Source organism: Rosa chinensis, chromosome 1 (assembly GCF_002994745.2).
Source record: "Rosa chinensis cultivar Old Blush chromosome 1, RchiOBHm-V2, whole genome shotgun sequence".
Classification (NCBI taxonomy): Eukaryota; Viridiplantae; Streptophyta; class Magnoliopsida; order Rosales; family Rosaceae; genus Rosa; species Rosa chinensis.
The window spans coordinates 54807278-54824658 of record NC_037088.1 but is presented as its reverse complement, the minus strand read 5'-3'; the positions used below and the strand labels follow the sequence as shown (position 1 = coordinate 54824658).

At 37.6% G+C, this 17381-nt stretch overlaps 1 protein-coding gene across 1 annotated transcript; it reads left to right on the top strand.

The window, feature by feature from the left end:
* The first annotated feature begins 8649 nt into the window (after positions 1-8649).
* On the top strand, positions 8650-9972 carry LOC112169911 (zinc finger MYM-type protein 1-like). Its single transcript, XM_024307012.1, has one exon. It carries the CDS (start codon positions 8650-8652, stop codon positions 9970-9972), a length of 1323 nt encoding a protein of 440 aa, XP_024162780.1.
* Positions 9973-17381: the final 7409 nt, after the last annotated feature.

The following is a 17381-nucleotide window of genomic DNA, read 5'->3' as shown; positions in this document are numbered from 1 at the left end:
ATATAAGGCATAATTGCCATGACATAATTCTTGGAAAAATAAAAGACTATAAATAAAAATCTGCAGTATTTTGTCTTCATCGCCAGATTTAAAGTCTTTGTGAACTCGAAGTCTTGATCACCATGATGCGACTACCTTCGTAGGTACATTGCAAATTCAGGTCCATTGATCAGACGTTCCATATCAGAAATAGACACCATAAAGAGGATTCTCCCTTGATTGAGGCGCATTGGCGCAATATGCATAGTCCCTAGGACTGGTGGCGTTGGAAAGTGGTGCCCATGGCCAACGTTGGCTCCATGGTTTCCAACCCTATTTCCCTCAAAATCACGCCTCCTACGGTCGTGGGATTGTCGCCTTGAGCGATTACCTTCTTGAGCATTTCGATCGTATGGATCATGACGTCGATGGCGACTTTCTCTAGCCATAGGACGATGCTCTTGATAGCTATCTTGAAGCCTATCAAATCTTCTTTTCACAAGTTCATTGCCATGTCTTTCAGTAGTGACCATAGCTTCAATAAGCTGTTGAAAACTTGTGATCCGCCTTGCATTTACATGAGTCCGGAATAAGTCAGAGGACCTCATAGCATAGACGGGGAAGGTATTGAGGGTTTTCTCAATCAATTGGTCTTCTGTGATTGTTTTTCCACAAAGACGCATCATTGCTCTGATGTTGAGAGCTTCCGAATAAAATTGCATGATAGTGTCAAATTCAGAAAAGCGAAGATGTTTCCATTCTGCTTCTGTATTCGGAAGTATGGAGTCACGAACATTGCCATATCGTTCGCGAAGCGCATGCCAAAGCTTTATGACGCTATCCTCATTTATGAACTCAAACTGTAGGTCACTATCCATGTGACGTTTCATGAAGGCAAGTGCCTTGGAATTATCTTTCTCAGTTTGAGGGTCTGGAGCTGTTTCTATAGGACAAAGCTCTTGGATTGTATGCAATAAATCACGGGCAATGAGGTGGATCTCGACATCAGTGACCCAAATTAAGTACCTTTTGCCTGCATAATCCAATGGAACAAAATCGAGTTTGTTTGTGTTTGACATCCTGAAAGATGAAACAAAAACAAGTTAGTTTCGGAGTCAATGCTTCCACGAAAACTAAATAAGATTTCCGAGCTATGCTACCAAGAAATCGATTTCCAAGAATAATTGGATTAGACCGAAACAATGATGTTTAAATGGTCAAAATCTATGCTCACGAACGCTCTTAGTCCGTAGCTTACGAACGCTCTTAGTTCGTTAAATCGATGCTTACGGACGCTCTTAGTCTGAAGTCTTACGAACGCTCTTAGTTCGTTAATCGCGTGAATCCCCACGATTCCGCTTTTCAATGATCGAACCCACGTTATAAGAAAGGTGGGATGTAGAAGAAGGGAGGTTTTCAAGTCCCCGAGAAAAGAAGAAGGAATATAACTTCTGAAATTACAGGAACGTCAAAACTTACTCTTTTGAATACTTACTTGTATTTGGATCACGCGCGTGTCGATGCAGGCGTGATGGAGCGAAGCAATCCGAGTAGATTCTGTTCTGAACAGCTTGTACCTCGATTGGTGTACAGATCTCAATATGACTCCGATAAGGCTGAAATTCGGAGGTTAGATGGAAGAGACAGATACGAACAACTTTGATGAAGAAAGTTTTTCGATCTGAGCTTCCGAACTAGACGTTTCGAGGCTTGCAAGAAGACGGATGTGCACAGGAACGGGAAAAAGATGCAGTGGGTGTGCGTTGGCTTGTTTGCGCAGCAGGGATGCTTCGGTGGCAGCAGGCTGGAACGCAGGGCTGCAGGGAGGGGGCAGCAGGGGCTGCTGTGCGAGGTTGCAAGCGCACGGGCGCTCGGGCTGCAGCGAAGGCTCGGCTAGCTCGGGCTAGGGGCTGATTTGTGAATGAGTTTTGGTTTTCTGTTTTGTGGTTAGAGTCGTGCTGATAACGTGTTTAAGTATAATGTATTTGAGAGAGATTGATGAGAGAGATGATGTTCTTATTATTGAGAATAGGAGCCCTATATATAGGGATTACAAAGTGCTAGTTCTAATGTTACAAGGAATACCAATCCGTGTAGGATTGGGAAATCTAGAACCTTCTCTCCTATTGCTACTCCTAGTTTGATAAGGCACACTAAATCGATATTCCTTCAACAAGAATCAAATTATAATTGGAGATTTAGAACTTACTTATACAAGACTACCCACAAATATATATATATATATATATATATATATATATTATGTATATAATTTTAAATTTTTTTCCTATTATATTTAATACACACCGGTCGGTTCGGATTTCACAGTTTAAGTAAAAGAAAAACCAAACCAAGCCAATTTATAAACGGTTTGGTTCGGTATTGAACCGGCTTTCATATTTTAATGCTAAAAAACCTTAATCAAACCATATTTACCGGTCGGTTTCGACCGATTTGTACAGTGTTTTGCACACCCCTAATTCTCACATTGGAAATTGGGACACAAGTCTCATATTGGAAACTTGGTAACAATCCAATCGGAATATTCCGATGGCAATATAAGGAACCTAAATTTGGGCCCATGGCAATTGGAGACCCAATTGGAGAGATACCCACTCTGATACCATGCTAAACAACGACAAGCGTGGCCCGTGATCCACTATTGTACCAATATTGTCCCAACTTAACCACCTATTAGGTGTTAGGTAAATTACAAAAGACCTCGGTACAATTGGGTGTGATCCACCCACTTATAAGTTATATTTTATTTGTCACTTTTCAAATGTGGGATCTTTCCTCTCCAACTTCCTTATATAACCCTAACCGCATCACGTTCAGAGTAGTTCCTCACAGCACCTACAATTAAATGTGAGGTAGATCCTCTCTATCACTATAGTTAGAGGCTCTCCCCATACTTGTTTCCTTCACCCTTTTGTGATCCTCACATGCATGCCCATACTAGAAACAATCATGGTGGTGATATATTGGTAGGCCTACCTGAAGATCGACAAGCTCTTTGCTTTTCTCCAGATATGGATAGAGTTGCCTCTGGGCTCAGAATTGTCAAAATAAGAATCAATCCAATTAAATCAAAATACACTATATACAACTCAGAAATATAAAGGTCAGTTCCTTATGTTTGGTTTCTGTAAACCTCAGAGGGGATTTAACTCATAAGTACTCAAAAGAGTGATTGATAATTCTATTCAAAATACACTGAAAATCAAAATTTTCATATTGTTAATACAAATACAGGGGAACAATTGTATGATAATATTGTTTTAAGTACAAGGGCACCTATAGCTAGCTCCAACTCCATGTCGAACCTGCGATAATGGAACAATTCCATGAGCATATGTGTAATCAACCATGGTCTTTGACTTGAGAAGACCATACATTAGATAGCGGCTAATGAGAGAGGGGTACTAATGGAAGATATGGAGGCTGTAGAGAAACAGCTGGATTTTCATGACGAGGTTCGGGGAGGATTGTGGTTTCTTCCACAGCGCTCAAGAAAAACTTGTAAACAGAGGTAACGAACCTCACAAGAGTAGTCATGGGTGTCATATTTGCCTGTTTCAAAGGACTACTTTGGGAGAGTTGATTTAATTTGCAATAGTACTTATTCTCACAATCCTAGAGTAGTGCTTTTCTTTATAGAACACAAACCCTTAACCTAATAGGACTAGGAAAATAATAAATGAGAAAGTATATCTAAATCCTAATATAACAAGAACAAGCAATCTGGTTAGGAAATAAACAGAAAAAAATTAACAAGCTGAAATCTTTCAAGATCCAGAATGCACCAAAGACAGAACATTCAAATTTCTTGAACATTCCTTGTTTGCCTATATGATGATATGTGCTCTGTTGTTTCATCACTTCCTTTGATCACAGATACTTGTATGTTAATGCCCCCTAAAACATTAAAATACCTTGCGGGGATTGGAGTAAATAATCAAACCAATCGGTTTGTGTCGACAAGATTTGTGTTGGAATGAGAGAGAAGGCTAAGCTAGTCCAGGGGAGTATATAGCACAACACAAAAAGGAGAAGGTCAAAGTTAACAGAAGGAGTGCCTTGTGTTATGTGGTAGCAGGTAACTTTCTCTGTTGTCATATCACTTATTTTCCTGACCAACTTATGTATATGTCATTACTTATTTGTGCTAAATATAGTTGGTCTTTGACAATAAATTATTGGATATGACTATGAAGTTGAAATAAACAAAAGAAAAAAAACATTGGTGTGGCGCGCATGACTTGATCTGTTAGTCCAATATATGCATGTGTTCCTGAGATTCCCATGGTGAAAAAGACGGTGAGCAATGGTGATACATGACATGTAGTACTCACTATGTTAGCTTCCTCTTTGTTTCTCATTTCGTAATAGGAATCATACCGTAGAAAACTACACATACAAGGTACTGAAAGTAGACAATTCTGAGATATTAATTATATCATGGGAAATGGGAAATAGATCATACTTGGGGGGACTAGTTGCTTTAGTATGCCGTACTTTTAAGAGAATTTACCCTACATCCAGGCTCTCGAGCTTATTTCCTCCCCTAATATCCTTTGATAAAAAGAAACATAATAATAGAGTTTCTATCAACATAGTGGGGAATGTAAATTTTACCAGTGCTCAAATACAAATGACAAATGCAGAATACAATTGAGCTGTTCCAAAAGTGATCAAAGCGTCACGAGTTTCATCAATCTCTAACCATGCGGAACTTTGAGATAGCATAGATGGAGTGCCAAACACTACATAAGGCTTGCATGATGAGGGTATACAAAACCAGAAACCAAGGGAGAGGGGCGAAGTGGATTTCCATGTCTGAGATTGTGGAATGTGGGTGACCAAGCCAGGGTCAACAGAAAACGAATTTGGGTAAGAAAGAAGAAGAAAATAGTGGTAATCGGTGCCATGCATATATATATGGATATCTCTAGCTCCTCTTTGTAATCCGGAGTAAACTAGATTTGCAGCAGTGCTTGATATCTCTGAAGCTAGATCTTATCAAGAATCGCACACCAAACATTGCAACATTGCTTAGCTTATACATTCAAATAGAAACAGGTCTACTAATTAATGTACATGAACACTCTGTGTGGTGCGAAAAAATTGGATGTGATCAGGGAGCACGAGTGGGACTGCTAACTGATATAACATGCTAACATTGACTATGGTGAAATAATTGAATGTGGTCAGGTATATGCACCATATGTTGTACCCTTATTTCCCGATCCATGTTGTATAACATGATATCAGACCTTATAGCTAAGTTTTATGATTGAGAACGTGTTGAGTTGAGGGTTCGGTGTGAGTTTTTTACCCAATTTCATATAATTCAAGCAACTTTTGAAGTTTACTAGTTACCTATGCTTATGCTTAAAGTAGAGTAAACTCCAGATTACTTTATCTGGATGTCCTATTTTTCCCATGTGGGATATATATATTCTCAACACGCCCTCGCACGTATGGCGAATTTTCAAGTCATACACGTAGACAACTTTGAGTGACGTGGAGCCCGTGTGGCCGCGAGGCATGCACACGTGGGATAACCCACTCTGATACCATGATATTACTTTTTCACAACCAAAACCAATTGGCAATGGATGAAGTGGTCCAAACCTTTATAAACTCATATGCAAGGTCTCATTTTTCCCATGTGGGATGTATGTATTCTCAACACACTCTCGCACGTGTGGCTAATTTTCAAGCCTTACATGTGGACAACTTTGGGTGACATGGAACCTGTGTGGCTGTGAGATATGCACACATGAGATATGAGATATATATATTCTCAACACGCCCCCGCACGTGTGGCGAATTTTCAAGCCATACATGTGGACAACTTTGGGTGACGTGGAACCCGTGTAGCCATGAGACATGCACACGTGAGATAACCCGCCCTGATACCATGATAAAGTAGTCTGGAGTTCACATCTAAAACCAATTGGCAATGGATGAAGTGGCTCAGACCCTTATAAACCCATAGGCAATGGATGCTATGGTTATCATATCAACTAATTTAGATATTTATCTTTATCAAAATGGATTGCTAACCCAAGAGTGACATACTAAAGCTCATTAGGTGTCTAAGTAGATAATTCATATATTTCCTATTTATTGTAAGAAGTTTAATCAATTTTAATGTAGATAATATTAGGTCCAAATAATATTTTACATGTAACTCTAGCTCGATCATTATTATAACAAAGTGACTGAAATTTCCAAATATGCATATAATACATGTAGGATGTTAAAATACCCTTAAAAGTAATTTTCTCATCCATTCAACCAAGATATAATAAAAGGTTGATTCAGTATCTATACCCAAAGGCGTAGCTACACACGGGCTCCGGTGTGCTACAGCCCACCCCAAATTTAAAAAAAAACACAACTTAGTAGCTTAATTTTAGTTTAAAAAATTAAATATTAAAAACTAGCCTACCCCAAATTTTTATACTTAGCCCATATATTATTAAACTTGGTCCATATATTATCTTTTTTCTTTTTTAGGTAAGATATATATTATTTCTTTTCTTGAAGTTTTTTTTTATTTGATTTTCTATTCTACTTTAAAAGACATAGTTCCATAAAAAACTCACTTTTTTTTTTCATTCAAAAAAAAAAAACTCACTTTTTAAAATAAATTAGGTCAATTTTTTTCTCTTTTTTCTCTCGCCGTTTCTCCAAACTCAATCAATCCCAGACGTCAGACGAAAAGCTTTCGTTACAGCCGTTCTCCTCTTCAACTCTCCACTCCAGGTACGAGCCCATCCTCTATTCCTCTTTGAGTCTTTGTTATTTGGTCTTTTGCACCTCTTCATTTTTAATTCATATGCTTTTTGTTTTTAGTTCATAATTGCTTAATCAAATCCATGAGTTCCATGCACTATTGCTGCTTTATTTATATACTATATTAGCTTTCTGACATTGTTTGAAAGGCATAGATGATAGATGTGTTGCTATGTTAGGTGTATATACATATATAATTAACCCCAGCGGCATCTTCAAAGAAAGGCTTTGAATCAAAGCCACTTGCTTGCTCTCACCGAAAACCATAAAAGATTCAATCTGGGTATATATATATATATATATATATATATATATATATATATATATATATATGAATCAAAGCCACTTGCTTGCTCTCACCGAAAATCATAAAAGATTCAATCTGGGTATATATATATATATATATATATATATATATATATATATATAATTTTTTAATTAACCAAGTGGCCAACATTTGGCCGGGATCATTATTATTGGATTCTTTGTCAGTTTCTTAAATTGTATTTTTCTTTTCCAACTAAGGTTTGAGATTATGGGTTTGCTTGTTTTTGCTGATCAATTGGCTCTTTGTTTTATCATTTAATGCATTGTTAAAGTAGTGTTTGTGTGCTACTTGATTTTATAATAGATAGTTGCTTACTTGATTTTATTGTTGCATTTATCAACCGGTGATGGTTAGGTATTTAAATATAATGTCTGATCATAATCGACCAACCAGGAAAGCAAAAACTCTTGATTCTTGGCTCAAGAAAATAAGCATCATCATGTCACTTCTCCTATACTCGGGCCTAGAGAGTTTGCTTCTATTGCTCCTGCATCCAATACTGATAGTACAATACTCAATGAGCATCATCATGTCACTTCTCCTATACTCGAGCCTAGAGAGTTTGTTCCTACCGCTTCTGCATCCAATACTGAAAGTACAATACTCAATGAGCATCATCATGTCACATCTTCAATACCATAGCCTAGAGAGTCTATTCCTGCTCCTCCTGCATCCAGTACTGATAGTGCAATACTCAATGAGCAACCTCACGTCACATCTCTGACACTTGAAGATATAGATTTTGTTGTTGGTGATTTGGAACGAGATCCAGGGAAACGAATTTAGATATATGAATATCCTGTTAATCAGCTTGACCACATTCGACGTGGGTATATAAAGTTGGCGCCATATCAACCTAAACTTTTTGAGTATCCAAGAGTTCGGTCAGGAACTCAATATCATCGGTTCAATTATTCATGGTTCACAGATTGGCCATGGTTAGAGTATTCTCCTTCTAAGAATAAAGCATTCTGCTTTCCGTGCTTTCTTTTTGCAAAAGGTCCAAAAGTGAATCCTACACTAACTACTGATGGGTTTAATGACTGGAAAAGAGTTAAAGATGGAAGGAATTATGTATTCTTAAATCACATTGGAGGTCCATGCTCATTACATAATAATTGTGTGAGATGCGTTGAGGATTTGATGAAAACACCACAGCATGTTGACATAGTTATGAATCGACAAAACAGAGAGGAAATTTTGAAGAATCGGTTGAGACTCAAGACAACCATTGAATCTGTTCGTTTTCTTGCATATCAAGGATGTGCTTTTCGTGGTCATGACGAATCTGTAGATTCAAGAAACCGTGGCAATTGTGTTGAACTTATAAAGCATACTGCGAAGTTCAGTCAAGAAGTTGCTAGAGTTGTGTTAGAAAATGCCCCAGAAATGCTACATACACCTCACCCACAATCCAAAAGCAGATTTTAAATGTTCTTGCAAACAAAGTGAGAAAGCATATTTGTGGAGAAGTTGGGGATTCTAGTTTTTGTATTCTTGTTGATGAAGCACGAGACTCATCTCATAAAGAACAAATGGCTATTATTTTAAGATTTGTTGACAAAGAGGGTTTTCTAAGAGAACGGTTTTTTGATATTGTGATGGTTGAAGACACTACTGCGGAGACACTTCATCAAGAGATATCTAAAGTTCTTCTCCATCATAATTTGCAAGTTGAGAGAATGCAAGGTCAAGGGTATGACGGTGCTAGTAACATGAGAGGGGAATGGAATGGGCTACAAGCATTATTTTTGAGGGATTGCTCATATGCATATTATGTACACTGTTTTGCTCATCAGTTACAATTAGCCCTGGTTGCAGCTTCAAAAAAAGTTGATCCTATTTGGGTATTCTTTTCTTCCTTGAGTACGATTGTCAATGTTATTTGTGCTTCTCCAAAACGTCTCAATGAATTTCATGTTGCTCAAGTAATGCATATTACAGAATTGGTAGTAGCAGGTGAGTGTGAAACCGGTAGAGGACTTAACCAAATTGGTACCTTGCATCGACCTGGAGCTACTCGTTGGGGTTCTCATTTTACTTCTGTTTGTGACTTGATTGATAAGTATGATGCGACATGTACAGTTCTTGAATTTATTATGGATGATAAGTCCACAGAGTCTTTACGTGCGGAAGCTAGTGGTGCTTACAATGCAATTAGGTCATTTCAATTCATATTCATCTTGCATTTGTTGAAAGAAATTATGGGACTTACTGATGTCTTATGTCGAGAACTGCAACATAAATCTCAAGATATCTTGAATGCTATGAATCTAGTGGAAGTTACAGTGAACTCTCTTCAGAAATTGAGAGAAAATGGTTGGGAAGATTTTCTTGAAAAAGTGGAATGTTTTTGCAAGCAACATGATATTGATATACCTACTATGGATGGTCAACACAGTGTGAGTACACGTCGCAGTTATTGTCAGCAAAGAAGCATAACAACTGAGCATCATTATCGTGTTGACATATTCTATGCTGCAATAGATTTTGAGTTGGTGGAGTTAAATGGCAGGTTTAGTGAAAGAGCAAAGGAACTTCTTATTCTTAGCTCATCTTTGGACCCTGTAGATGGTTTTAAGGCATTTAACATTGATAATATTTGCACACTTGCAGAAAAATTTTATCCTCAAGATTTCACAAGACAAGAGTTGCATATTTTGAGAAGCGAGCTAATCATTTATGAGTCTGATGTACCTCATTATGATGTGCTAAAGAATGTGCCTACTCTTTCTGAGTTATGCAGAGGATTTTTTGAGACAAAAAGATCGCAGAGATATCAAATGATTGATCGGTTGATTCGTCTTGTTTTGACTTGCGCAACAAGATGGAGAATGACTTTTTGGCTGATAACTTGATTGTCCACATTGAAAAAGAGTTGGCTGAGAATTATGATACAGATTCAATAATTAAAGATTTTGCTTCTATTCAAGAGCGTAGGGTGCAGTTTGAGTAGATATGTTCTTTTGTCTTAAACTTTTGTTATCGAACTTCTATCAAATGTTATAATGTTGATTTCTTTTAATCAGTTAACTATTTAATTGTTTGATATGTGTTTAATCTAAGATGTGGTTTGTAAAACTAAAAAAAAAAAAAAAAAAATTAGTAAACTTTTATTAAAATTTTTTTAGCCCACCCCATTCTAAAATCCTAGCTCCGCCATTGTCTATACCCTTCACGATCTTGAACAGAATATAATAACTAGCTACTTAGTGTTAGACAAACATAAGCAGGAGAGGGAATATGTTATTCTACTTGAGTAATAGAATCATTTATTGCTTAAATCAGAAATCCACCTGCAGATATAAGCACGGTCTTTTCCAGATAGAGAAGAATTCATGACTTGAAGACGAACATAAATATCGCCGCACATTACAGAAGTTTAGTACAAGAACCCAAGGGTGTACACGGAACTAGTACCCAAGGGTGGTATCCGGATGATATTTTCTGAACGGAAGTTGTGGAATGCAGGCCTGTACAACTGGGGTGCCAAGAGAAAATGAATCTCAGAGAAAATGAAGCAGAGAATGGTAGTGATGGGTGCCATGTATGTACTTGTTTGAATATGTATATGTATATCACCCTTTTAACTAATATAATGATAGAGAGAGAGTTATTTCGATTTGCAGTAGTACTCGAGTTTAAGTTGAAGCTCCTCTTTGCTTCGATGAGCTTTTTATAAGGTTTGAGGAGTGGTTGCTTGGCAGTGAAGTTTAATTAGATGCCACTTTGCCATTAGAAGCAATTACAGAAAGAGTCGTGCAAACCACGTTGCTCTTCTTTTTCTCTTTTGGTGGGTATACTTTGCTCTTCTTTGCATCATTGATTGTACCAAATGATATACAATAAAATCAGAAATCAAGGGTGATGTAATGGCAGATGTTTCTCATACGTTTAAAATTTACCATAGATAAATGATTTTCTTACCATAACTGATGGAATAAAGCCTTTAATAATGCTTGGATAGCACAGAACTTTCTTATTTTGGAATATTGTACCTAAGCTAGTAGCTTTAGCCAGCGTTTCCCCCATTGAGGAGGAGATATTGGATTCCATAAAGCTTCAAATTTACTTTTGACCTGGAGTCTGAGGAGTGGTGAGACAACCAAGTTTCCTTTGAGGCATTTTGTCTAACACATTACATTCAATTCTTAAGAAATAAAACCAGGATTAAAATTGACAATCAGTTTCAAAATATATGAGCCAGAGCAATTCCAATGTAATCCTCTTTCTTATTTAAAGGAGCAATAGCACTACTTGAGGAAATTGGAGTTGAATGAAAAGTTACTAGCAATGCTTACTTTTTCAGTTTAACTCTTGAAACCCTTTTAGACTTTTAGTAAAAGCAATGATAGAAGCGTGCACCACCAACCCTGCAGCTAGACTTGCTTATTCACAAAGAAACAGGTCTATAAATACAAAGGTAGCAGTTATGTGTGCTTAAACTGTTAAAGATACTCACTCTTCCTCAATCAATAGCCATTGATATGGCTATAATGCTGTGCATTAATCTAGGATCAGTTTGATATTGTTATAAATATAGATAGCCTATATTGCTGTGCATCAATCTAGGATCAGTTTTGATATTGTCATAAATTTAGTTATTACAGTATTGCAAAACTGTTGCTGCTTCTCCTATATATTGTAAACATTGTAAATGTACAAATCAAGGAAATACAATTTCAAGATAAACCAGAGGTGATTTTTACCTTAAACTTTTGGCTTTATACCGAAGCCTAATATAGTATTTCTGCTACTTGCATTCATTTGGTGGGAAGCCAAGTATATAGATATCACATAACAGTAGATAAACCTTGCTATCCCTCCTTTTGGAGTTTTGGGAAGACCTCCGGATTTTAGTCTCTCAAGTGATCCTTATCATCCTATGGCTAGTACTATGGTAAAGTGGAAAACTGCATGCTTAGTACAGTATGATGGTGGATGAGGTAGGACAGTATTGTTAACTTGGGCCGACTTGAACTCGTGTTTTTCAAGCTGAGAAGAGACAGTGGATATGGCCGGCCTAAATTTTCATTTCTTAACTTTCGCTCTATCGTAAATTTTCTATTCTTAGATGAGTCCTAACTCCTAAGTGCATGCATGGTTTTAGCCACTGCTTGTGTCTCTGTGAAGTAAGTATGTTCTTTATCAGTACAGTTACGCACATTCATCAGCAATCAACATAACATACAAAAGAAAGGTGATTCGTTATCGACCACATATTCACATTCATCTTGTTGATGTAATAAAAAAAAAAATCTTCTTGATGTAATAACTAGTTAGAGACTTAACAATCTTAGACAAGCATACTCCGGAGAAGGATATGTGATGATTACGTTAGAGAATCATATGCTGCCTACATAATAACACCATTGCTGCAGATACAGAAACGGTCTTTTGCCAAGATAGAAAATAAATTCCTTCATGACTTGAAGACGAACATTGCAGCAGATTACAGAAGAGGGTTAATTAATCAATAGTTTATTAATACAAAGTCCCAATAGGGTGTATAAGCTACTGGAACCCAAGGGGCATTATTCGAAGGGAATAATCTGACCCAAAATTGTGCAATGTGGGAAAGTATAACTGGGGGTCAGCGTAAAGTGAAATTGAGAAATAATAAAGCATGGAAAGGTGGTGTTGGGTTCCATACACCTAGATATATAGATATGAACTATATGCAGAACCTCTTCTATAACTGCAGCATCAGAAGATTAAGGGTGATGTGATTGTAGCAAAAAAATGTTTCTGATACGGTCAACATTTACCAGAGATGACATACGTACTAATGACCAATGCTAGCTTATATCATACTTCTGGCATCAAATTTTTCACTTTGGAAGGAAGCTAGCTAAGCTACGTAGCTTAAGGGTATCTTCTGTTTATATATCCCTTACTTTTGGCCCTTTTGATAAAAGAGCTCTTGGATTCTAAATAGTCTATCAATTAAAGACCCTCCCGGAGTTACAAAGAAAGGAAAAAGAAAAAAAAAACATTCACTCTAAGATCGATGAACTTCTAACCTGGGGAGTAGTGGCAGAACAACTTGGAATAAAACCAATTCATGAGGAATAAAATCAAGTACTAACTGGAGTATGGACAATCACTTAAAAAGTGCTTATGTCCAAGATGTGCTCCGATGCAATCCTCTTTCATTTAGAAGGGAAAAAAACACACTTGAGAAAAATGGAATAAAGTGTAAAGCATTAGTACCTATTTTTTGACTGAAAATACTAATGATCTTCACTTCAGACAAGAAAAGTATCACCTGCAGCTAGCTCCAACATCAAATCATCATGGTTTTGATAGAAGCCGAACCCATGTTAAACATGGACTTTTCAACAAGGCAGAATTTGACCATAGAATGCACATTACAGAAGGGTTTTATGATCAGGGTGTACAAGACCAGAACTCAAAGAGTTCGTAAGTGAATCTTCAAGTCCGAAATTGTGGAATGTGAGAGACCAAGATGGGGTCAACAGAAAAGGAAAAAGAAAGAAGAAGATAAGCGTGGTAATGGGTGCCATGTCGAAATCTTTGAAGCTATAATATTGTTGCTGCAGTGAGCTTGCATAGAAGCAATGATGTGTGCAAACTAACACCCTGCTAGCTTATTCGTATGGAAATAGGTCTACTGATGTGATAAACATTATGAGGAGGTGAAAAATATTGAATTTGATCAGAGAAACGAGTAGTAGTCCTCATAATATATGCATGTAACATTAAACATGATAAATTCTTTGCACCTCCTCATGAAATATTCATGTTTTAACAACAGACATGATAAATGCCTTATCAGAAAGACATCGGACAATGAAAGGAGCAGAGTAGCTGCATCAAAACTCAAAACTGCAAACCTCCTAGAGGGAGTGTAGCTCATTAGCATACACTGAAAAACCTGTGTATGAAACTATGAATATACATTTATTATTTGAAATGATATCATGATTCTCATCATTATCAATCACATTCATGATGATCATCATCTTATACATAATGTAATAACTTGTTAGAGCTAGCAAGTCTTAGACAAAACATATGCAGAGAGGGAATATGTGATAACATTTATGTTATAGAATCTTATATTGCCTTACAAACACCATCTCCATCTCTGCAGATATAAATACAAGAAGATAAAATAGAAATTCATTCATGACTCGAAGACAAATATTTATACTATATTGCAGCAGATGTGTATAAAGAACTGGTACCCAAGGGCAGTATCCAAACGGGATTTTCTGACCGGAAGTTGTGGATTGTAGGTGAGTAAAACTGGGGTGTCAATAGAAAATGAATCTGGGAGAGAATGAAGCAGAGAATGGTGGTGATAGGCGCCATAGAGATGTAGGATATATCTCTATTTTAACTGTTCAAAGGAGTATTGTATCCAGAGTTATTTCGATTTAGAGTAGTACGTGAGCTTGATTTGAAGCTCTTCTTTGCTTCACTGATCATTTTATCAGGCTTAAGGCGGAGTCGTTGCTTCACTATGAAGTTTAATTAGATGCCATTTTTGTTATTAGCAGCAACAATAGAAAGCGTGCACACCATTGATTGCTTCTTCATATAATATGATATATCAGAAATGAAGGGTTCATGTAAAGGCAGATGTATCTGATACGTTCAAAATTTACCAAAGAAGCACAGAAGGATTCTTACCATAAAATAATAGAATTTTGCCTTTAACAATTTTTTGTATAGTAGCATTTCAGGTATCTAATATGCTACTCTGGAAGGAACCTAAGCTTAGTTGGTTAATAAGGGTATCTATGTTTGTATCCATTTGACCTTTTCCCTTTTGAGGAGATGGAGGCTATGGGGCTGCAAATTTGGGAGGCAAGTTAAGCCATTGGTCTGCGTCTCGGGGATAAGATACAGTTACAAACTGTGTATTGTACGTATGTGCAATGCTTCGAGTAAAAGACATCAGTGTCTTGATTTTCCTTTTGGGCCTCGGTTTGCATTGCGCTTGTATATGTGGGTTTTTGGGCTGTCTGTTGTAGGAGAATTGTAATTGTGTTTATTATTGACAATAGGAGCCCTATAGGGAGTTACAAGGTACACAATAGGTAATAGAATCCAAATACAATTGAATACCTAGAACACATTCCTATTACAACTCTAAACCCTAGTTTGTAGAGGCACACATTATGTCGACATCCTTCAACACTCCCCCTTGTACCGCTCAAACTTGGTGACGACGTTTTGATTGTTGCTTCATTAAAAACCTTACCAGGTAACAAAAATCATGTGGGACAAAAATAACCCTGGTCGAATGACAAAAAGAGCACAACACATCCTTCACTTTTCAAAATCGAACATGTAGACATCATGCCTCCCCCTGATGTCAATATCTCCCCCTGATTACTACAATCATGGGAGTATCATGGGAGTTCAGATAACTTTCTCAATACGATGCTCTTCACATGTTTCTCGAAGGTGGATTTTGGTAACTACTTGGTAAATAAGTCCGCTACATTATCCTCTGATCGGATTTGGTTCACTTCAATATTTAGAAGTGCTTGTTGTCATTTTGATGGAGGGGAGGAGGAGCACGGAAGGTGGCATTTTGCCTTGTGGGGTCCGATCCCATACTTCCGTCATTTCTTTTCTCTCTGTAGGGATAGAACAAGCTCATATCAATCGTACCTCTCAAATATCAAAAGATTGTCTTTATACCAATCTAATGGCGTTGCGTTGGCGCGGGGCTATATCTAGCCAACAAGTTCATAATAATTGAGGTGTCCGGTCTTGTATTATGCTAAATACAATAATGCGCCTATTGTACATAAATAAGCACTTCTGCTATTAACACATCTTCGTCATCATCCCTGGGACGAAACGGATCCCCTTTTAGGGCCAAGACTACGGACGACCATGGTGCATCTTTGACTTTATCAAAAATGCCTAAGCATCTATTGACACTATATACAAGTTCTGAATCTAGACAAAACCGTGTTCTCCCAAGGTCCTTCCTCTCAAACTCGGATTTCAGGTGTTCAGCGGTTTCCCTTAACTCTCAAGGGTTCCAATTATGTTTATCAACATAAACCGCGAAAATTGCAAATCCGGAACTTGTCATGGAAACGCGTGGGCATAGTTCATCATATCCCTTCCCAATCAAGTAGTCATTTTAGTGAGCATTTCAACCTCGTTGTAAATACGCTCCGTGGTCTAGAGCCACTTGACTTGGGTAAATGAAGTCCATAAGAACCTTCATTATATTCTGTATCTAGATCCCCATAGAGATACGTAATGACCACATTCGTAAGCTGCATGTTCAGTTATTTGGAAACTACCAAACTAACAAGGTAGTGGAGTGCAATGACATCCATTACAAGAGAATATGTTTTCTCGTAGTCGATTCCAGGGCGTTGTGAGAAACCTTGCGCCATAAGGCGAGATTACCATCTCTTTTTCTCATCACGCTATCTAACGAAGACCTATTAATGTCAATAGGTTTTATGTTAGGAGGTATTGGCATCTTAGGCCCAAAATCCTTCCTCTTCGTTAGTGAATCCAATTCAACCTGGATCACATCTTTCCATTTAGGCCAATTTTCTCTACGTTGGCATTCCTTCAACGGAGTAAGGTTCGATGTCATTGGTCTCAACAATTCCACGTCCTCATGTACACTAGTGTAGTTCGTAGAGATCTCTATATTCTCAGAAATTGGTTCTAACATTGAGGCGTCCCCCAACGATGTCTCTTGGACATAACCACAATCCAAAATATTCTCATAAGACGGATTTTGAGTATCAATGATCAATGGATCGAGTTGTGCCAAACTTGCTCTCTTCTTAGGACGAGAATCCATCGAACCTATGGGTCTCCTACTCTCTCTAGCGGAACCCATGGCCTATGACGCCATTATGCCACCTTTGTGGCGTCACCATACCACCATCCATGGTAGTGGTATAGTACCCATCTTCTCTAGGTGGCACCATGTCCTCTTGTGGGGACATCAATCCTTGCAGACATGTTTGCAGCAGGTATATGTGATCTCGTCACTTTTAGGGGATCAAGATAAGACATAGTGGGGACAGACCATGACAATTCCTGTCGTTCCTGTTGAACATTGAAGTTCTAATCTCCCCCTAACGACGGGAAGACTGTCTCATCAAAGTGACAATTCGCAAATCCAGCGAAATTGAGATCGCTTGTCAAGGGTTTTACGTAGCGGACTTATAGTTGGAGGCCTATGTCCAACACAAATATATATATATATATATATATATGCATTCATTGCAATGACTCATGTTGGTGC